General features: G+C 40.3%; 1 protein-coding gene and 1 non-coding gene across 4 annotated transcripts; both read left to right on the top strand.

Annotated features, from left to right (window-relative positions):
- The first annotated feature begins 1,827 nt into the window (after window positions 1–1,827).
- LOC123744990 (uncharacterized) lies at window positions 1,828–3,716 on the top strand. The gene is made up of 3 exons (XR_011223130.1): window positions 1,828–1,951; window positions 3,176–3,287; window positions 3,414–3,716. It is a non-coding gene; the product is annotated as an uncharacterized protein (transcript).
- A 5,686-nt stretch (window positions 3,717–9,402) lies between these two features.
- On the top strand, window positions 9,403–22,156 carry LOC123744992 (zinc finger CCCH-type with G patch domain-containing protein). Of its 3 annotated transcripts, none has more exons than XM_045725226.2 (10): window positions 9,403–9,421; window positions 11,130–11,274; window positions 12,375–12,626; window positions 12,812–13,018; window positions 13,592–13,734; window positions 16,098–16,305; window positions 16,964–17,092; window positions 17,547–17,667; window positions 19,880–20,050; window positions 20,863–22,156. In XM_045725226.2, coding segments are annotated over exons 1-10 (1,701 nt in total). In that variant the 5' UTR covers window positions 9,403–9,419; the 3' UTR covers window positions 21,186–22,156. The 3 variants fall into 3 exon arrangements, with proteins under 3 accessions (XP_045581182.2, XP_045581183.2, XP_069162438.1); XM_045725227.2 differs by having other exon boundaries at window positions 9,411–9,475; XM_069306337.1 differs by lacking the exon at window positions 9,403–9,421 and adding an exon at window positions 9,638–9,657.
- The last annotated feature ends 1,675 nt before the right edge of the window (window positions 22,157–23,831 follow it).

The raw sequence follows: 23,831 nt of genomic DNA, 5'->3' as shown, positions 1-23,831 counted from the left end.
AGTTCAACCTAAATAAATGTAAGGTAATGAAACCAGGCGGAGGAAATAGGAGGCTAGACACAGGATACCGAATGGGAGATGAAGTCCTTCATGAAACGGAAGAGAGAAAGATCTAGTAGTTGATATCACTCCAAACCTGTCTCCTGAAGCCCACATCAAAAGAATAATATCAGCGGAATATGCAAGGCTGGCACACATCAGAACTGCCTTCAGGAACCTGTGCAAGGAATCATTCAGAACCTTGTATACCACATATGTAAGACCAGTCCAGGAGTATACGACCCCAGCATGGAGCCCGTACCTTGTCAAACACAAGACGAAACTGGAAAAAGTTTAGAGGTATGCCACTAAACTAGTCCCAGAACTAAGAGGCATGAGTTACAAGGAAAGGCTGCGGGAAATGCACCTCACGTCGCTGGAAGACAGAAGAGTTCGGGGAGACATGATTATCACATACAAAATTCTCATGGGAATTGACAGGATAGACCAGGATGGATTATCTATTAGTAGCACTTTGTGCGTGTGCACGGGAGGCACACGAATAAGGGGACACAGATTGAAGCTCAGTACCCAAATACGCCACAGAGACATTAGAAAGAACTTTTTCAGTGTCAGAGTAGTTAGTAAATGGAATGCACTAGAAAGTGATGTGGTGGAGGCTGACTCCATACACGGTTTCAAATGTAAATATGACAGAGCCGGGACAATAGAGCCGAAGCTCAACCCCCCCCCCCGCCCCCCCTCAGCACAACTAGGTGAGTACAGTCAAGAATACAAATAGACGGAATTCAAACTTAGCGACGATATTAAATTTTGACCACAAAATAAATGGTAAAAGCGATATAGGCAGCCGAGTAGAAGAGATAAAGAGAATTTGTAAAACAATTCCAGGTAATTGCCTAACCACCAAAGCGATAAGGCCGCCCTAACAACACATGGTACTGGCGTAAACAATACTTGTTCTCACCATTCAAGGTTTCCCAATTCTCCCAGCGGTATCAGTAACACCTGTTGAGCTGGCGGCGAACATCAAGACGACCTTCAGGAGCCTAAACACGCAGACCTTCAAGGTCCTGTTTACGACGTAGGAGAGACCAGGCCTAAAGTATGCGGAACCAGCGTGGAGCCCCAACATCAAAAAAGCTTAAGAAATTGAGAAAAGAACAATCTAAGATAGAGACAGAACAACAGTTTGAGAAGGACTGAGAGGTATGCGACCCCAGCATGCAGCCCGTACCTTGTCAAGCACAAGACGAAGCTGGAAAAAGTTCAGAGGTATGCCACTAGGGTAGTCCCAGAACTAAGAGGCATGAGTTACGAGGAAAGGCTGCGGGAATTGCACCTCACGACACTGGAAGACAGAAGAGTAATTGGAGACATGATCACCACCTACAAAATTATCAGAGGAATTGACAGGGTAAATAAGGATAAACTGTTTAATACAGGTGGTACGCGAGCAAGGGGACACAGGTGGAAACTGAGTACCCACATGAGCCACAGGGACGTTAGAAAGAACTTTTTCAGTGTCAGAGTAGTCATTATTATTTGAATTTATTATTTTTATTATTATTTCTGTTGCTGTTATTTATTTTATTTATTATTACAATGGGTTAAGGTGCATAAACTTGGTAATCGCTGTTAGGAAAAAACTTCATTCCCCCTCCCCAGAACATCTTAATCTCCTACCCCTCTCACCATCTGATTTTACAAGCCCCCTTTCCCTTACCCTCCCTCCCTCCCCACCAACATCGTCTTCCCCCAACAAGCCCCAGTCCCCCCTCGCCCCCCTCTCTCTCTCTCTCCCCCCCCCCAGCTTTAATATTATCTGACAGAAGCCTCGTGTCTTAAATTATCTTCAATCGCACATACACAAAAAAGATAAATTTGGGTATATAAAGCGTGGTGCGTCCGCCATATGTGCTTGTGTCGGTAAAATATCCCTGGAGCCATGGTGAGTGCTGTCTTACACACACACACACACACACACACACACACACACACACACACACACACATACACACACACACACATACATTAACCATTAACAGGGGCCTTGTAGCCTGGTGGATAGAGCGCAGCACTCGTAATTCTGTGGCGCGGGTTCGATTCCCGCACGAGGCAGAAACAAATGGGCAAAGTTTCTTTCAACCTGAATGCCCCTATTACCTAGTAGTAAATAGGTACCTGGGAGTTAGTCAGCTGTCACGGGCTGCTTCCTGGTGTGTGTGTGTGGGTGGTGTGGAAAAAAAAGTAGTTAGTAAACAGTTGATTGACAGTTGAGAGGCGGGCCGAAAGAGCAAAGCTCAACCCCCGCAAACACAACTAGGTGAATACAACTAGGTGAATACACACACACATACACATACACACATCATACATTACCTACGCTAAACCAATACAATGTGTCCACAAAATTTAGAGTCTAATGGTTTGTTACACGTCCCTGAACTAAGATGAGTGAGCTCCAGGTTAAGGCCAGGAGAACTGCACCTCACCTTCTTGGAATAGAAAAAGAGATATGATAACGACTTGCAAGATTCTTAGAGACATTCGCACACTGAACAGAACCGAAATATTTACCAAGGACAGAATGAGGGATTGTATTACAAATGACCAATCCAGAGAAATCCCAGAGGTTTGCTACAGAACTGGACCATTAACTTAGAGGACTTACGCATGTGGAAAGTAAACTAGAGCTCCCCCCCCCCCCCACTTTAGAAGAGAACTGGATCCTGGCAAAACAAAAGATGGACAGGAGATGCCAAAAAGAACGGCAAAACCTCCTGAAATCAAAGAAGATAACTTGGGAGTGATATCACTTGGGAGTGATATCACTCCTATGCGATCTTCAAAAGCCAGTGTCCGTAAGATATCATGAGCGTCATATGCAAGGTTGGCCAACATAAATACGGCTTTAAGAAATCTGAAGAGAGTGGTTCAGGACCCAAGCACAACTAGGTTGATATACACCCACACATACCTCCACACATACCTCCACCCCCACACACATACCTCCACACCCCCACACATACCTCCACACCCCCACACATACCTCTACACCCACACACATACCTCCACACCCCCACACATACCTCCACACCTACACCCACACCCCCACAACATGCTAACCCCCATTCTCACCTTTTTTCAACGCAGTGTTCTATCTCTCCGGCAGAAGTCGTTGATGGTGTTGATAGCCCTGAGCTGCGCTGCTCTCGTTTCGGCGCAGACCGACACACCTTGCGCAGACGAGATCACTGCGCAGTGTCCCGCTGTAGATGGAGAATGTAAGAAACAGTTTCATATTATGTTTGGCGTGACTCCTTTCATGTTTGGTCGTTTGTCTCAATTCGTACATGTGCGTATTTACCCAGATCTAACAAAAACCCTCATCTTGACCCCCACATCAACAGATCCGGTGTTGCTGCCCGAGCCCTCCAACTGTAGGGATTTCTGCAAGTGCTCCTTCGGAAAAGCTTGGCTCTACGAGTGTCCCCCGAACACCCTCTACGACACCACCTGGGAGACGTGCAACTGGGCAGATGCTGTAGATTGTGGCACCCGACCCATACCAGAGCCAGTCACTGTGGCACCTTAGACACCCAGAAACACCTGTCGTTATGACTGATGCACACACCTGAAGTCCTACACCTGACTCTTCATACACCTGATTGAGAATATGTATATAATATATAAAATACATCTAATGAGCTATATCGTTATTTCAGTCAGTGTTATTGGTTAATATCCTTTTGTATTCGTTGAATAAAACTAAATATAAGTGTTGTTGAAAAATGTATTTTCCATAAGCCCGTTGTGCTTGGCTTGGCGATGGTCATTACCCATCTGGAGGGTTAATAAGACCACCATAATACCTTGCTGACCTCACAGTAAGCATTATTTAGTGCTGAACTAAGTAAACCAAAGTAAACTCAGGACTAAAGTAAACTCTCTATAGACACCGAAAAGAGGAGTGCGCCTCCAGGTGACCCTCTGCGCAGTGCTGTGCACATGTTGTTGTTGTTATAGATTCAGCTACGAGGAACAAGAAGTTGCAAGTAGCACGGGCTATGGTGAGCTCGTAGTGGACTTACCTGGCACAGGAGCGGGGCTGTAACTGATAGCTGAGCCCAGTTGGGTAAGGGCATCCATCGCCGTTTTCAGTAATTGGCATATTTTCGGTAAAAAAAGACTTAATTTGAAAATGAAAATAAGTGCAGAGAGTCAGAATTCGGCTAAAAAATCACGCTCAGGAGTCAAATTTCCGACATTTCAGATATCTTGAAAACTGCATGGGGGTTTGGACAAAATATGACCCATCGCCGTTTTCAGTAATTGGCATATTTTCGGTCTAAAAGGTCGTAATTTGAAAATGAAAAAAGGTGCAGAGAGTCAAAATTCGGCTCAAAAATCATGCTCAGGAGTCAAATTTTCGACATTTCAGATATTTTGAAAACTGCAGGAGGATTTGGGCAAAATATGATCCATCGCTGTTTTCAAAAATTGGCATATTTTCGGTATAAAAGGTCGTAATTTGAAAATGAAAATAGGTGCAGAGAGTCAGAATTCGGCTAAAAAATCACGCTCAGGAGTCAAATTTCCGACATTTCAGATATTTTGAAAACTGCAGGGGGGTTTGGGCAAAATATGACCCATCGCCGTTTTCAGTAATTGGCATATTTTTGGTATAAAAGGTCGTAATTTGAAAATGAAAAAAGATGCAGAGAGTCAGAATTCGGCTCAAAAATCACGCTCAGGAATAAAATTTCCGACATTTCAGATATTTTGAAAACTGTAGGAGGATTTGGGCAAAATATGTTCCATCGCCGTTTTCAGTAATTGGCATATTTTCGGTATAAAAGGTCGTAATTTGAAAGTGAAAATAGGTGCAGAGAGTCAGAATTCGGCTAAAAAATCACGCTCAGGAGTCAAATTTCCGACATTTCAGATATTTTGAAAACTGCAGGGGGGGGTTTGGGCAAAATTTGACCTATCGCCGTTTTCAGTAATTGGCATATTTTCGGTATAAACGGTCGTAATTTGAAAATGAAAATAGGTGCAGAGAGTCAGAATTCGGCTAAAAAATCACGCTCAGGAGTCAAATTTCCGACATTTCAGATATTTTGAAAACTGCAGGGGGGGGGTTTGGGCAAAATATGGCCCATCGCTGTTTTCAGTAATTGGCATATTTTCGGTATAAAAGGTCGTAATTTGAAAATGAAAATAGGTGCAGAGAGTCAGAATGTGGCTCAAAAATCACGCTCACGAGTCAAATTTCCGACATTTCAGATATTTTAAAAACTGCAGGAGGCTTTGGGCAAAATATAACCCATCGCTGTTTTCAGTAATTGGCATATTTTCGGTATAAAAGGTTGTAATTTGAAAATGAAAAAAGGTGCAGAGAGTCAGAATACGGCTCAAAAATCACGCTCAGGAGTCAAATTTACAGTTTTCAGTAATCCCAGAATTGGTTTGGGTTGAATGTGACACGTTTGTTAATACATTAGTGATTACGCAGAACACTATATCCTTTGGCCCTTTTTGAACCTATTAATCCTGCCTAACTTGATTCATCTCCCAGCACTGCTGGTCAGCCCAGACTATATTGGAGTATATAGTTCTATGTTGCATTCTACTCGTTTAGATTTTATGTAGCTCATACTTAAGGACTAGAAGTAACTAAACATCGTCTAATATGATCTCGCATGCAAAGTGACTTTGATTAACCAATATGTTCTAAATTATAACGCATAAATCTTCTGCGAGGATTTAAGACCAAAACCTAGCTATTGGTGGAGGTCAGGCGCGCTTGCCGCAATACCATCGACTCCCCAAAAAACATGCAGCCAAGGGTGTTGAGGCGTGTAGAAACAGGGTAAGGAGATTGATTGATGATTGATGAAGATTAAGGCACCCAAGAAGTGGCATGAGTAGACCGTAAGTGGTAGCTGGGTATGGAGCTTTGGTCATCATAATTATAATCCGGATCCAAGTTGCAGAGAATCAGTTTCACCTCTTTTTCATTCCATTCACTTGGATCAAACGAGTATATGAGACCGTTGTCCCACCAACCAGCAGCAGACCTCGGATACTTACAACAAGGAGTGACCTCAGAAGTACCTAACTAGTCCCTAACATAGACTAAGTTATTCCTGGAACACCACAGACGTATCTTTATGCTCCCCGCCTCTTTTCCTCTTTTCATCCTGTAGGTCGGTTGTACAGAGGATGCAAGACGTTTAACTCCTCGTGCTGTAGGCTGGAGGTTCCAATTCTGGCCTATTTTTCAGCAGCTTCTAGTTGTAGGCTTAGATTCTCCAAGCGGCACTATTTTGGAATTTATATAATGGTACAGAGGGACACCACTCGAAGTATCTATCATATTTCCCATCACAATCGTAGATATCTGGTCATGTGGCCGGGTTACGGGTGTGGAGGAGCTATCGACTCTAATTAGAGAATCAAATTAAAGCAAGTTTATTGAGTTAATAAAATACTTCCCCATAAAAGGTTGGAGGAGCTTTGGTCATTTCTACCCTCCTCCTTCTTCACAGGTCTCTCAAGGAGCTATTACTATCCTTCTCTATTAAAGGTTTCTTCAGGGGCTATTGCTATCTTACTCAATTTCAGGTCTCCAAAGGGGCTATTTCTACCATTTTAGGTCCCTTAAGGAGCTATTTGGAACCTCCTCTGTTACCTGAATTTACCTGAGAGACACCATATCTCTAATGACTTTGGTGGAGACAGAAAGCCGTCGGCTTGTTAGAAGTTCACCACCCCTCCCATTTTTCCACCTGCAGGTAAACCACAGATACTTGGTGGTACAAAGGACGAGCCGCTCCCAGCAGGAGACTCCACTAACGACGCCGCAATATGCGCTGATAAAGCCTATATCAGAACTCACGTCAGTCCAACGACTTCCTCTCCTCCATTACTAACTCACAATTAGTCTTCCAGCGACTTTCAGATGACGTGTGCAGTTAATTCCCTAATGTTTTGGAGGTTTCTGGTTTCGGGAATCATTCACAAGTTTACAGACATGCGCGGTATACCAAGAAAGGTATACTGTAATGTGAGGTTATCACAGGCTTGGGAAACTCCACATGTGACTCGTGTCTGGAAAAAATGCCTGCGTGAGATACGGAAGATTACATGTTTATTTATGCAAGCACTGAGAACCGAACAGCATTCTGACGGAATTTTTGTAACAAAGGGAGGTTATGTAAGCCTTTTTTGGTTTGTAACTTTTGTCTGTTGACTGTAACTTACTCATCGGTTACTAAGAGGCAGTTTCGGCACCTTTTGAGAGTTCTGGGGATTCCTCGACCCTTGACAGTGTTGGGGGTACCTCGGCCCCCTCTTGAGAGTGCTGGGGGGTCCCTTGACCCCTCTTGAGAGTGCTGGGGGTCCCTCGACCCCTCTTAAGAGAGCTGGGGGTCCCTCGACCCCTCTTAAGAGAGCTGGGGGTCCCTCGACCCCTCTTGAGAGAGAGCTGGGGGTCCCTCGATCCCTCTTGACAGTGCTGGGGGTCCCTCCACCCCTCTTGACGCTGCAACCCATCCTCGACTCAAGTCCATTACATCCAGCGGTCAACCCCACAGACGCATTAATAAATTTTAACATGTTGTTCATTCAAAACGGGAATTTTCTCAAGTATAAATTAATATTATAATATATTAGCATATTGTGTATAAATAGGTATAGGTTAGGTTAGGTCAGGTGTTTAGGTTCTGTTGGCGATTATTTGTATTTGTAGTACGTGGGTGAAGCATTTACAGCGTTGTGGTTCGAACAAAATTCGTCAGTGAAGCACTTGTTCCGGATATGTTCGAACGTCAGCAGTTGTGAGTCGTGTGTAAACCGCTTTTCATTCATAAACAGGGGGTTTGGCGGGTGCATGGAATCACTTTTGGATCTTTGTTTGGAGGACGGGCTGGACAGTGCTGGGGTCCCTCGACTCCTCTTGACAGTGCTGGGGTACCTCGACCCCTATTGAGAGAGCTGGGGTTACCTCGACCCCCTCTTGAGAGTGCTGGGGGTCCTTCGACCCCTCTTGAGAATGCTGGGGGTCCCTCGACCCCTCTAGAGTGTGCTGGGGATCCCTCGACCCCTCTAGAGAGTGCAACCCGTCCTCGACTCAAGTCCATTACATCCAGCGGTTGACCCCACAGACCCACTCATAATTTTTTACATGCTGTCTATTCTAAATAGAATTTTCTCAAATATAAATTAATATAATAATATATTAGCATATTGTGCACGTATATAGCCATAGGTTAGGTTAGGTGCTTAGGTTCTGTTGGCGATTATTTGTATTTGGAGTACGTGGGTGAAGCACTTATAGCGTTGTGGCTCGAATAAAATTTGTCAGTAAAGCATTTGCTTCACTTGGAGGACGGGCTGCTGTAACAGCCCGTCCTCCAAACAAAGATCCAAAAGTGATTCCATGCACCCGCCAAACCCCCTGTTTATGAATGAAAAACGGTTTACACAAGACTCACAACTGATTTTGATCGAACACTTCCGGAACAAGTGCTTCACTGACGAATGTTGTTTGAAACACAACGTTATAAATGCTTCAACCACGTACTACAAATACAAATAATCGCCAACAGGACCTAAACACCTTACCTAACCTAACCAGTGGTTAAATATTCACAATATGATAATATATAATAACATTCCTTTATATTTGAGAATAGGCCTATTTTGGATGGACAGCATGTAAAAATTGATGAATGCGTCTTTGGGGGTCGACCGCTGGATGGAATGGACTTGGACTGAGGACGGGGTTGCCTCATCCACATACTACAAGGACAAATAATCAACAACCGAACCTATCTATACCTAACCTAACGTACGCCTAACTATACATTGAGCTTTAATATACAATAATATGAATTTGTAAATGAGAACAAATCTATTTAATACACAATACGTTAAACTAGATCAATGCGTCTTTGGGGGACGGCCAGAGCGCTTTAACGAGCCTGACCTGAGGACAGGATGCAGCGTTACATCTGACCTTTCGAAGTGGTCTCGATCAATATCCTCCAAATTGTGTGTATGAAATCTAATATATGTAATATATTAATCAATATATCAGGAACAATAAAGGGAAGTTTGACAAGCCATTGGCCTCCTGTCTCCGTCGAGGCCACTAGAGATGGTGGCCCTCAGGTAAATTTAGGTAAATATATTTGCCGGAAACGCTATTAATGAGTAGAAGTGACTGCACAAATTTATTCTTTATACGGACACTTAAAGAAATAACCAATTGTACTTTCTTGTAAATATTTATGCAAATTAATCAATGAACTCATACAAAATCTATCTAAATATACTGTATACATATCCATCTACCTTCTAATATTGTGTTTAGGCTCGCATCTCCGGGAAAAGCTATTACGCTCGTACTAATGTAAATATTGCTTGTGTTTGCTTTGTTTTGTTATTTTACTGCGCCCAATTACAGGTATATCCATCGGTTATGTGCTGCCAGGTTAATTTAACCGAGTTAGGAATGATCTACAAATCGAAATATCTTCAAAGTTGAGGGTTAGCCGGAAGAAATGACCGGCGTTAATAGAGTATAGATCCGCGTCTTCGGTTTTAATTTGTTGTGTCTAAATACTCTACCTGAGTTGGTTGTGCAAAGTAGGTTGTGTCGATTATTCCGTGGATGTGTTGTTATTGTGTCTTGACCAGCAGGTCAAAGCTACAATAAAGATTTAACTTGGTGCCATTTAATAATTGGTAGAGTTCATGGCCCAAAGCTGACAGCTAACCATACCTGATCATCAGCAGTAGTGCCTAGCTGCTTGCAGACGTGCTTTTGCACTGTTTAGGGACAAATACGCTATAATACATTGCATTATCTTGTATAAAATGTATCCAGCATCCTCCTTGGGCTTGTATCCAAATAATGTAGTTCACAAATAACACAGCTTCCCCATAGGCCTTTGATCAAACAGTGCATCATACCCCATGCACTGGTATCTTAAATAGTTCAGGGGCTTCGTGTGGTCTTATATCCAAATAAGATCGTGCCCAATTGGATTTTATCCACAACTTTTAGGTAGGGGGTTATTTTAGTTTACATATTCTGTAGGCTTAGGCTGTGAATTGTATATCAGAATATTCCTTATGATATCCATGCAGGGAGGGAGGCTGCTGGTCCTCTGCTACTAATGCTTAGCCTATAGGTATTTTTGTAAATGGAATAAAAATTGTATTTAAGGCATCTTTGAAAGGTCTATGTATGAACTAAAAGTCTATACATTTATCTATAAATTAGTACTACAGCAAGGTCTATAGATTCAGTATCTATTGAGATATTAACTAGAGCATGACCAGTGGCTGAACTTTTGTCTTCGTCCAAGAAAATGGATGAATACACCAGTGGTTTGTCAGGTAGGTATATCGCCCCTATTTTGAGATGTTGGCAGTATAAACATATATATTCAGCCTGCCAACGAGGAGTCACAATAACGTGGCTGAAATATGTTAGCCACAATCGACTTGAGAATGGTCCAGGATGGACCGAAACGTCGTCGTCCCTTCACTTTCTAGTGTGTGGTTTGGTCAACATATTCAGCCTATCCTCCTGTTTTGGTAGTACTATACTTATAGTAACGATGAGGACCATGGTATATATACCAACAGACAACGAAATAAGAACGTGGAAATCTGAACTATTAAGTTGGACAAACCAGAAAACTATTTTTAACTTCTATTGCTTTGACAAATTAAATTAACCTATCCTAACCTCCCTAGGCCTTATAGATGATATCTGAGGCCTAATATAGTACACATAAGTGCTATACTAGTGCTAATAATATTTAAGTTTGTGTTTTAGCTTCATTTATTTTGAAAGAATTCCTTACTAGTCAGTATACTGCTATCTAAAAGCTAAGAACGTACGAATTCTTACTATTGACAATCGTCATAATAGGTACTATCTAAACAGGAGGATGGGTTGATATATGTTATTTATTTAGTAAGCTATATTACACAGTGAATAATGTGCTCATTACAATCATAGTACTAAGATTTTTTTTACAGAGTAAAAACCCTGTCCCAGATATTAGTGTACAAATTGTTAAATTTTTTTGTAATTTATTTTTCAGGGTCTTAGGATATGATTATAGCCTTGGTTCAGTTCCTTTAAGGGCTTGGTATTATCTGCATGGATTGGAAGGAATTCAGGTTAAAGGAAACGTAACAATGACTAAAGAAGAATTGCTTGCCTCGATAGAAATATATCAAACCCAGGTGAGTTCAGAAATGTGATTAGAGTGTTGATGAATCAGATTTACAGGCAGACAGAATGCATATTTTTAGTCCATCAGCAAGCAGATTTAGATTGTATTTACTGTACATGTACAAAATCATGTTTTCCTTACAAAACCACTTGAAAGTCACTTTTAGTAAATGTTTAATGAAACATAGTAAACAAAAATTTCTCAAAAAGTATTCTTGTAAATTAGTTGCCTTGTGTGTCAGAAAATATATTAATACTGTACTATATAAGTTTTCATATTTAATGGTTTTTCTGCCTTCAGGTACAGCTTATTTGTAAATGGGTTAAAATAAATACAGTGCTCATGAATATCTTTATAAGCATTTAATACATAAGCTATTGCAGGCGATGAGTCACAATAACGTGGCTAAATTATGTTGACCAGACCACACACTAGAAGGTGAAGGGACGACGACGTTTCGGTCCGTCCTGGACCATTCTCTTGAGAATGGTCCAGGACGGACCGAAACGTCGTCGTCGTCCCTTCACCTTATAGTGTGTGGTCTGGTCTACATAAGCTATTGTTTGGAGGTTTGATTTACTTTTAATCTCTTGATTAGGTAACTACCTAAGTGTACCTGTAGTTACAGGATGAGAGCTACACTCATAGTGTCCCATCTCCCTAGTATTCTTTGTCATATAACACTTTGAAATTAGGTGGTCCTTGTAATAATACATTTTGGTTTTACTGTATCATGTTAAACATAATTTCTTTTAAGCTTTTCTTGCATGAGATTTCTATGCAATATCGTGGGAGCTCCTTATTGTACTGTATTAACGTAAAATTTATATTGCCTATATACATTACCTCTAGTGGACATTTTGGGTAGAATTAAATTTTTCTCCAGTGCTTATATGACCACTTTTATCAAGTGGTTATTTATAAATATCTCAATATAACCAGTACATTAATGTCATTCTGCCTGAGAGTTAATAAGTCCTGTGAATGAATGACAGTGGATTCTTACATTAAGGAACAAGCTGAATTTTCTTCTCAAGAGGGACTTTATGTATAATTCGAAGCTTAATTTATATACTGTACATACTGTGTAAATATAATTTTTTTTTTAAGCTGGAACAAATCCAAGGGGCCCTTGATACAGCTAGTAATGCAGAAAAGATTCAACTTCAAGAACTACAAGCTAATCTACTTCAGTTGTTAGATCTTACTTTGCAACAGCTGAATGAGAAGCCAAATGTGGAGCAAGTACAAGAGGCAAAAGAAACAGCCATCCATAATAAACTGGAAGATCATCAGACAGAGCAAAGTGACTTGATACCTGACGATGAAAAAAAATTAGATGATGAGTTTGCTTTATTTCAGGTTTGTGCAACTTAATAAGTTTCTTGTATAGACTGAAGATTCATTGGTAGATAAAGATCAAGTGAATAAGATTTGACTATGTATTATCCCTGATATAAATATATCAGTGTGAAACCTGCTTCCACATTCATTTCTCAGTTATAGTTGTTGTCGTAACCGTGGATCAAATTTTTTTTCTTCACCAGTCTGAGATTGCGGCATTATCTGGAGGAAGTGATGATGAGAAGAGTGAACCTAAACACCAGTACTCCAAAGAAGGGCTGGAAGAATTGGTAGGAACCCAATGCCGCTCACCATTCACAGAGAAATGGGGCGGTCATTCATATCACAATGCTATTGTTCTTAGTGTTGTGACACAAGAGGATGGTGAAGCTGACCTAGATAAACCAGAGGTGAGCATATCTGTATTTTAACACTTATTTGTATGATTCTCTGTATAAAATTCTCATTGTGAGGAACAGGAAGCCTGTATTTATGCTTAGCAAGATCTCCCCTAAGACAACTATTGACATTCCCTAGGGTGCAACCCACAACACTTGTCTAACTCCAGGTACCTATTTACTGCTAATTGAACAGAGGCATCAGGTGAAAAGAAATGTGCCTAACTGTTTCTATCCTCCCATGAGAATCAAACCCAGGACCACCCCCTAGATTGTTCTCTGGTCAAACTTACTTCCCTAGCTTTGTAGTGTTAGTTAAATTCTTGCCCTGGAGTTCAGTAGGCAATTGATGGGTCCTGGTGTGTTAAGCTATGGCTCAGTGGAACTAAAGTTGACCTCAAGGAGCTATTGGGAATCCACCAGAAATGTGCACTTCTTTACATTCAACACATGACTTTATATTGAAAATTTAAAGTTTCTTTTAAATTAAAATTTTTCCTTTATGTGCAGTATGTATATGTATATATAATGAGTCTTTATCACTTATTATATTAAAATAATTACTATTCCTCATTTTAATTTTAGGTTCGAGTGTTGTTTAGTCAGCCAACATGTCTAGAAATGTTGCCATGTCGTTACTTCTTATCTGGGCGATGCAAGTTTTCTGAAGATGAATGCCGTTTCTCTCATGGAAAAATTGTCTCCATTTCTGATATTAAAGAACACAGGTATGTTTATAGATTGTGTTTGTATGTGTGTATAAAATTATCATTGCACAAATACTGTATAGGCAGCCCTTCAATTTTTGTGAGTGATGGATTGTTGGCGACATTTAAAATTGAACATATTGTTATACAGGAACTATTGAGGATGCATTGCAGAGGCCTCCAAATGTCACTTTTGTTTCCGAGGGGTCGGGAAGAAAGGGTTACCAGGACTCAGGATGTAAACGTTGACACAGAAATCACAGTAGCATGATGCATCAAATAAACAAATCCACAAGGGCCGTGATGAGGGTTCGAACCTACTTTCGAGAGGACCTTCAGAAATGTTGCAAAACAAAATGAATATGAAGGAAAATGTAATAAACTCTGAAAACAAGGGATACAGTAGTAATGTAGTTCACCCAACTAGTAACACCTCTGAACCACTAGTTGGCTGCATCAAGAACTCTCGTATTTGCTGGACAAGGTTTGGCTCAAAGTGCTCCACAGTTTTCCTGATTTCAGCCCCTTATGCAGCTGCCAGGACTGTCACATGCAAGCTTAGTGGGCAATATGATGGGTTCTGGTTTGCCAGTTTCCTCATCTGGCTTTTTGAGGTTTGGCCTAGTGGCACATCCTTCTCCATACCTAGTATGCTCAGCCTTTCTGTGAAGAGCCCCTCCGGCTTCCCGGAGCGATACCTGGCTGACATGCACATATTAGACCGTGCCATCATTTAATTTGATTGGAGTTCTTAGCCTACCGGGGACCACGAGTCAGAACCTAGCCCCCCTCAGAGAGGCATGAGGAGCCTATAGAAACCCTTATGTGTTTGGAAGCATTCTATGTCTCCCATCTACTGGGTTAGGCACCCAGAAAACTAGGCGTCTCAAAAACTACAGCTGGTTAAAAATTGTGACTGAAAGCCGAACTAGCAAGCAGAACTCCCCAACCGAAAACAGGCAAACAAGCATGACGTCACTATCATCGCCACGCCACTCTCTGCATAGCTTCCCCGTCTCCAGACCCCCCACGCAACCTATCCAACCCCAGTTCTGAGGCTGATGTGTTGAGTGGGAGTCATTCGACTCTGGCTCCAAACTTTGAACAGTGCTGTGCCTTGTGGTGTTGTGCTGCAGTGTGGTGGTGTGTGAGCCAGGTGTAATTCAAGAAGTCCTGGGGCTGCATGTGTCTAGGGTCACCTTCCCTAGGTGCCCTGTAAGTACTGCCCTTCTGGTTTGGGGTTACCGTCCACAAACTGTTCGGGAACTACCTCCATTGGATTCTTTTGCTGCTCGGCGATTGCCCGCTCTTGGGGTCGGCTGGGGCTTTCTTGCCGTTGTATGACCTTGAGTAGGAGGTAGTATCATCGCTCGCTGGGGGAGCAAGGTACTGTGCAGCTGTCTTATAATACACATAGCAGCCGGTTCTGTTCTTCCTGGAGAAGTCTTTTTGCAGGTTTTTTCTTTTTCTTTTTGCCTGATGGGGGTTCTGCCTGGTGTGGCTACAGGACCACTTGTTTTATTTTGGTGGCCCTCCACTTGGCCCCCATGATTGTACACGTCACTGGGGTTCAGCTTTTGTTTGTTTGTTTGATAGTTCTGGTTAGCAGTACCTTGCCTGGGCTTCCCTTAGCAGTCAGCCTAAGAGCCCTGGAAAACCCCATTGGGGCTCATTGGTTCAATGGATGCATCCTCTGAGCCCCATCTTGCTTCATGCGAGTTTGAAGGTTGCTCTGCCCCCTTTGTCTCAGGGTGACACTCGTCATTTTTGCCTCCGCCATACTGCCTGTTGGGTCAGTGACAACTTTAACCCAGAGTTGCTCAGCTTCCGAACTGGGGGTGTGTGAGTAGCCAGCACGGAGGGTCTGGGGCTCCCCCCTTCCCCTCCTGGGGAGGGGAAGGCTGCATGGACAAATGGCACAACGGCGGTGGTATGACATTTGCTGTTTGCTTGTTTCCTTGAGAGTTGGGGAGTTCTGCCTCCCTGTTCAGTTCTTGGTTGCAATTTTCTTACCAAGTGGGATTTGTTTTGTTATGCCTACCTTTCTGGGTGCCTAACCCCGGTCGATGGCAGACAAGGAGTACCCCCAACCCCCCCAAGGCCTTGGACCCCCCCCCCATAAAACAGGTTGGGGGGGGGTCCTTAGGCCATTGCTCCCTGTGCCTCTTTGAGGGGGACCAGGTTCTGGCTCATGGTCCCCAGTAGGCTGAACTCCAGTGACTAATGCCCCAAACTAATATATCGAATATTAGTCCGATTGCTCCAGGGAGCCTCCGTGGCTCACCCAGAAAATGGTGTTACACTACATTCAACGCTGGTTTTCTGTTATATATTTGTATCCCAAACTACTGTTGAATTTCTAATAACAAATATATATCTTACAGGGACCCCGAATATGACACCATAGTGACTGGAAGTCGAGTTTTGGTTCAGTATTCTAGTGATTTGTGGACAAGTGCTACTGTACAGGATGTACTCGAAGACAGATCAGCCTTCTGCATCAAATATGACAAAAACAAAGAACTAGCTGAAGTACAGCTAACACAGATGGTTCCTCTGCAGTGTGAGGAGAATGACGAAGACAGAAATGAGGTCAGTACCTAATTTTCTCTATTTAAATGTCTTGGCCAGAAATGCATTCAGAAACATTATATAATTGATTTAATTATAGTTGTATATGAACCATGTGCAGAAATGGCTCTTTAAAGGTTTTTTAATTTATTGGCTCAAATAAACAGCATACAATGATATATATGTAATTGTTAACTGTTCAGCATATTATGGAGCTAGATGATTGGAGAAGACTGTGATTGTAACTGTATATAAATAATTCTGAATATGGTGAATACATTAGCTATAGATTTATTAGTATATTAAATGTTGTAGTTGAAGTGTAATTTTGGAATAGTTAAATATTAAAAAAAAAATGAGAAATTAGTCATTGATGAGCAAAGTGTCTCCCAGAAAATCCTCAAGAGATTCCATAGTGGAAAAAGGCATGTGAACTAGATACAGTACAGTACAGTATTTGTATTGGAGATGACACTAGAGGAAACTATAAGATGCTTGTGTGAAAATATTGAGGTCGTAAGATGGGCGTCTGTGAACTCTTCATGCACACGAGCTACCAACTCAACCATATCACGTAATTTTTATTTCATTGTGCAAGGTGTATATGTGTTTGCTGAAGCTGAGAATTGAAGACCATACTCTGAATGAGACACATTTGATATTTATCTATTCTTTCCAGATGTCAAACATAGACGATGCAAGTGACCCTGATAGCAGCGAGGATGAACGAGCAGTTTTTGTTCCAACGGATAATTGGTTTCAGCACACTCTCTCACAACGTCTTGGTGACTGGGAAAAGCACACTAAGGTTGTAATTTTAATTTAAAGTACCTGTACAAAAGTTATTTATTATATAGTTTTATGAATTTTTAAAGGTTGCATTACACATATTTATACATCAATACCAATTAAATTACTGTATTCCAAGAACACATTTAGGCAAAAATTTTTGTATTTATAATAGGTAATGAAGGAAGTTAACTGATTTTGCAAGCGTTTCCATGCTTTATGTTGGAGATAGAATCTCACTTTTGAAATAGTGAATGAATTGAAATCGTGTAATGCCTTTACGACAATACAGTAATTTTATTAGCAAGCCATTACTAATACCCAACCACAATGGCTGTAGAAGTTTACTATATTAATTTATTAATCATTTAATATGTTTATTATTTGAGGGTGATATTTACTGTGTGTGAATGCATGTTTTTTTATGTGCATACATATATGTGTGTGTTTACAGTCTCAGTTGCTTTTGTTAGGGCATTGGATCAAAGCTGATGGAGAAGATGGGATATGTGGTTGGCACCGGCCTTGGTCCAGAGGGAGAGGGCCGAGTGGAACCTGTGACTGCCTATGTTTACCCACAAGGAGTGTCACTGGGTAGGTTCCTCAGTTATACCTCTCAAGATGGGAGTTGCCTCAAGTTATAGGTCATACACACTTCCCATCAGATGTACTAAATTTTGATTTGGGAATTGAAACCAATCAAAAGAATGTCTTATCACATTATAAAATGATCTTCCATACTAGAAAAAAATATTTGTAAATACTAAAAGATAAAAGGCTGTTTATAATTTTTAAACTGGTAACAGATCAAATACATTGTACATGTAAGTGCCACCAGTGAGGCTTATTTTGAGGAAGATAAAATGCTTTAAAGGAAGGCCAGTCTAGGAAGATGGATTGCTTGGAGGTAAAATATAATTTACTCATCTGAAGTGATGCCACAGTTATGTAAAAACTAACGGAAGGAAATTATGCAATTTTGTTATTTTACACACACACTTGGAATAGTACCACTGTAAAAGTATTTTGTATATAAAAAATCATGTACGGTAACATCATTTAGTTGCCAATAAATTCATATTCTTAGAATATTATTAAAAATAATGAATTCAAGTAATGGTGAAGCTGAATTTATATATTGTATTCATTTAACTATGAAATGCTTGTGATGCAGTGATGTTTTGCGTGCAAATAAAAAGAATTGAAAGGAAAAGCAAATTGGTGTTCCCGTTAGATATACTGTACTGTTATTGTCTGCTAGTATTATATGCGTGGTAAATAAATAAATAAATTAATTCACTTCATTATCATGATAATCATGTTACTTGACAAGAAAGGATTCATCAAGAAAGGAGGAGGAGGACAATCAAAAACGTGTGATTAAAAAGATCCATATGTATTGTAATAAATTAGAGGTAAATTTAAATAGGATATACTTTGTACATTGGAATGATTTTTCCCCAGTTGAATGAAATATTGTAGTTTTGCCCTTTTTAGAATGGAGTAAGCATTCCTATTATACATTTCAGGCTATTTAAGGCTCTTGAGGAGTCAGCTTGTCAAAATAATTCTTAAAATTAATTAATCATGAATCTCTAAGTCTGGTAATGAACTTGTTTGCTCTAACTCACAATCCATGAATGCACTCACATCACAGCTATCATTTTGCTGGCATATCTAGATAAAGCATAATTGCAAAGTTTTATATGCTTTGCTGATCAGTACACAGGGCAAGTACCAGAGGCCACTAATGAAAGGCTAGGATGGAGAATTATTAGAACCTTATTTACTGTACATTGTAATGAAGAAGGACCAATTAGGCAATTTCTGTCTGGTAAATCGATCATGAAAACTAAGCTTCCTTCAGTGTTTTATGCATTTTACAGAAAATCAAATAAGCAACACATTTGATTGCTTATGATGAGATGAATAAGCACAATGGCCAACATGATTATGGGTCTTGTAGTACAGTTGACTACATTCTTGACTCACAATCGGGGATCCTGGATTTGATTATTGATCCAGAAATGGTTGGGAACATTCCCCTTCACCGAATGTCTCTGTTCACCTGGCAGTAAATAGGTACCTAGAAGTTACACAACTGTTGTAGGGTTGCATCTTGGGGAGGAATGGGGGGGTCTGGGGATTGTCCTTGGAAGGGACCTCATTACAAACCCAAAGTATATATATACATAGGCTTCCTGTCCCCAATAAAACAAATTATTATTATGATTGATATTAAGTTACACATGTTATGGTTTATGTAATCATTTTCTTTTATATTGCCTCAATGAATTTGATTACATTGACGATGCTCATCTCATGTTTTCCTGCTCTCGTATTGGCATCCTGAATGATCTCTAGGACCTCTTGAATATTTTGTACTATAGTCAGTGGTTTAGCCATTCTAGCTTAGTACTTTTTTTTTAAATGCCTATTTGCTTATTTATAAATGTCTATATATCATACTTTCAGTGCCTATTTCAATTTAAGAGATTATATTTAAAATTAAACCAAAATTTAACTTGCTGAATTGGCCTCAGAAAAAGGATCATGGTAAAGGTTTGATAGATTATATTGATTTTTGGGTCACTATTTGAGCATTATTTGCACATGAGAAAATATTGAATCCGTACGATGGGATCGAACCTGCATTCCTGTACTACTAAGGCATACACACTAGCAGCTTGACCATGAACACAGGGATACGGATTTGATTCAGTTGCACGGCTTCAATAGTTTCTTCACAATTTTCTGACTTCATTGTGCAATATTTGTCTAATGTATACTGCTGAACTTTGTGCAGATCGTTGCATGGAACTTCGAGAAGCATCAAATGGAGAGGAGCTGTTAAATGTTGAAAAGCGGCTGGACAGAGAACGGAGAAAGGAAGAAGCCAAATCAACTCAAGCAGCTGAACGACTCAAGAAGCGAACATCAGTATTTGATATCATTAATAAAAAATTAGCAGGAAAAGGTACATATATATTCATTTGAGCAATACTGTACATTTATGTAATTGTATCTTAGTAATTCATTTAGAATAATTTTCTGTGGGGAGCCCCGTCGGCTCCCTGAAGCTATCCAAACTGATATGTGCTATATTAGTTTGGGGTCATCAGTCACAGGAGTCCTTATGCCTACCGGGGACCACGAGCCAGAACCTGGCCCCCCCTCAGAAAGGTGCAGGGAACAATGGCCTATAAGCACCTTACATTTAACGTATGCCTTAATTGCCATTGTCTGGGGAAGGACCCAGATAGGTAGTCGAATCAAAATAGACCACTGTCTGGTTAACCTGTGCAATCTACATCAGAAAAGATCAAAATAACTCCCCTAGAAAGAAACCCAATGAGCAACACTTCATGCAACTAGCATTCCCACTTGTTAGCATCCCCTTCCCCCTTCCTTGTTAGCAAAAAATCAATGCTTCCCTTACTTCATGAGGGAAGGGGAAGCCAGCTCCCCAGAACTGGCAACCCACCCCTCCAGTTCTTGAACTGATGTGCTGGTGGTCAGTTCAGTCAAAAATGGCCTCGAGTTCCTGTTCTGGATTTTTGCCCTATGTGGCTGTTCCAGCTGTGTGTGGTGTGGTGGCCAGTTATCTTTAGTGTACAGGAGCTGCATGCACCTGGAGTAAAATTTCGAACTGGAGTAATATCTTGGCATTAACAGCTTTAGTGGATAGGAAATTCATTGAGCTTATTGCCTATGGGTGAAGAAGCATCTCCTGTTTTATATCTTACATTACTTAATATTAAAACCTAAATACCTAATTATTAATTTCAGGTCCAAATCCAGAAGATAGTGATGATGATTCAAATCCAAAGCCAGTCATGAATGTCAGTAAGTCCACCCTCCAAAAAGATTCTACCAAGGATCTCAATATGAAGAATTATCAACTTAGTGAAAATATCCGTCAGCTTCGAAAGGAGGTGGAGAAAATGGAAAGTTCTAGAGAAAGGCAGAGCGGCAACAAGGCAGCTTTATCAGTTATCAACAGTAAGATTGAGAGTAAAAAGATGGAGATACAAAGACTACAAGAGGCTGAAAAAAAGGTTCAGGGGGAACAGCAGAGTAGAAGGGATAGGAAAAAATTTTGCGTGTTTTAAGTTTTTCCGAAAAAGATCTCACCATTCATCTCATAAATACTGTATATCATTTCACTCAAATTAATCTTTAAGTATTCCATAATTTAAATAGAATTGTGTATCTTAGTCATTTGTGGTAGTATTAAGTGCACATATGAATATAATATTGATAGTACTGTCTAGCAATTCTATGATTATTTATGTTTGTATAGTAAGTTGTTAAAATTACACTACTGTATTCTGTAAATTTTTAATAATTTAAACAATGTTACTTTTGCATACTACATATTTGATATAAATTTCAACATATATATTGTAATTCATGAAATGTATTTGAGTTTGATAGTAAAGTTCTATGTAAATCATTTGTTTTTATTAGATGAATTGTAAATTGGTATTTTAACAGTAGCAGTGAAAAATAAAATGGCTTACAGTAAACAATGCGCCTCTGTCGTGCAATCAAAATCACTCCCTGACTCTTGAATGATTTGGCCCCATTGAGGTTCTGGACAGGGAGGAACGACTGGGCTCTGAACCTTAAATGTTTACCCCGTTCACCAAGCAGTAATTTGGCACTTGTTTGTAAGCTGATATTGTGTTACAGGGAAAACTCGTGGTATAATGTCTCAAGGTAGGATGTGGGAAGAGAAAGTTCAGAGCCTGCTAAAAAAAAACTCAAAAGTTATCTGCTCCTGGACCCGTTTATTAAAAAAAAATGTGCCTGGTCCTTTATTTTTTTTATTTATTTATATATACAAGAGTTCTTACATTCTTGTACAGCCACTAGTACGCGTAGCGTTTCGGGCAACATAGGCATTTCATAGACATTGTAGTCAATTACCAGAAGAAATTTAAATTGTCACAAACAATACTGCAAAAATAAAGAATTTGGTTCTTAATGATAGTTCATATATAGGAAAATGATGTTCGAAACATCTGCACAAAATCTTTTTTCCCTAGGCATTAAAAGCAAACATAAAACTATCTGTATCTCCAGATGTCTTATTCTATCCTGTAACTTGCTTGGGATGAGAACCACATGTATTAGGTGTCACAGCCTAATACTGTACTGTACTTTTTAAGCTATTGTTTGTATGGCTGATATAGTACTGGTCTGCCACCCTGGTGGCCTAGGTTCGAACCCTTGATGAACTTTTCCAGCTGTATTTTAAAACCCAGCAGAGTTTTGGCATTTATGGCTTTGGCATGTAGGCTGTTCCACAGGTTTACAACCTTATGGATGAAAAAGCATCTCCTGTTTTCAGTCCTACATTGTGGCTTGTTCAACCACCAATGAGGAACTGAACACCATGGAATCCTCAGAGTCTGTATGGTGCAATATACTAGCTCAAGATGGTAACATACTGACAGTAGAAGTATGCTACTGGTGAAGTTGCTGACACAGCAACATCAAAGGAAGTTATTGATCTGCATAATGTGATCAATGCTGCGTCACAAAACTAAACTCTTATAATGGGCGATTTTAACCTCGAGACAATAGATTGGGTAAATCTAACATCGCAAGCAGATCAATTTCTAGACCTGGTGCAGGACTCCTTTCTCATACATGTGGTAGAGCCCACTCGAGGTAGCAGTATTCTGGATCTTGTGCTAACATCAGAAGAGGGCATGATCGATCAAATTCATGTAGGGGAAAAGCTCACCCCATCATGAGGTCACAATATTCTAAGATGGAATACAATTATAGAAACTCTTGTAAAGGTCCAGAATGATGACCTTCTAGATTACCATCGAGGAGACTTATCAGGGAATGAGAGGAATTGTAAAACACCTCCAGAAGGGAGCCGATAGGTGATCATGACATGGAAACGTCATGGGAAAATTTCTAAAAGGTTATTACCGAACTCGTTGGAAGATATGTGCCACAAAGAAGAAAGAAAAGAAAAGGAACAAGATGGATGATACAAGTACTGTAGTAAAAGGAGCTTTGTTAACTAAACGGAAGCTCTGGAGATGGTGTAACGTTTCTGTTACCTAAATTATGGTGCAAATAAACAGACACTAAGAGAAAAATATATTTGGACGAATGTGGTATACAAAAGGTTGCAGGTGAAATTTGGCGAGCAATGGTGTAATGGTGAGTTAAGTGCACTGAGAGTTGGTGTTGAAGGGTGAGGTATCTCTCAAGCGTCTGTACAAAACTACTCTTGAAAGAAGACTGCCGATTATTGATTTGTTTTTGTTGTTTAAAATTGGCTACTGGGAACAAAAAGTTCCAAGTAACACGGGCTATCAAAGTAACACGGGGACCAAAGAGTCAGAGCTCAACCCCCGCAAACACAACTAAGTGAGTACAACTAAGTGAGTACAGAGATCTACCTGAACTCCACAAATGGTCAGATGACTGGCAAATGTTTTTTAATGTCAATAAATGAAAGACTTTGCACGTGAGGCATAACAATCCACGTCACAACTACCAAATTAACAGCACTACCTTACAACAGATAGATGAAGAAAAGGACCATGGCGTCAGAATCTATTATTCTTTAAAAGTTGCACCAGTGGGAGTGGCAGTAAAAAAACTATGAAGAACCTCATCTTCAGAAAGACATAGCTGCTCTGGATAAGGTGCAACACCAGGCAACAAAATTTAATCGTTCCAGAGCTTAATCATCTCTCGTATCAGGAACGGTTAAAGGCCACAGG

The sequence above is a fragment of the Procambarus clarkii genome, chromosome 57 (genome assembly GCF_040958095.1).
Source record: "Procambarus clarkii isolate CNS0578487 chromosome 57, FALCON_Pclarkii_2.0, whole genome shotgun sequence".
NCBI lineage: Eukaryota > Metazoa > Arthropoda > Malacostraca > Decapoda > Cambaridae > Procambarus > Procambarus clarkii.
Note: the sequence above shows the minus strand (reverse complement) of the source record. Positions and strands in the feature narration are given on the sequence as shown.

Bases quoted from the DNA above. Each gene is read 5' to 3' on its own strand.
- LOC123744992 (XM_045725226.2), top strand. The intron at 16,306-16,963 runs GTCAGTACCTAA...TATTCTTTCCAG, and splicing joins ATGACGAAGACAGAAATGAG to ATGTCAAACATAGACGATGC. The intron at 17,668-19,879 runs GTAGGTTCCTCA...AACTTTGTGCAG, and splicing joins CCCACAAGGAGTGTCACTGG to ATCGTTGCATGGAACTTCGA.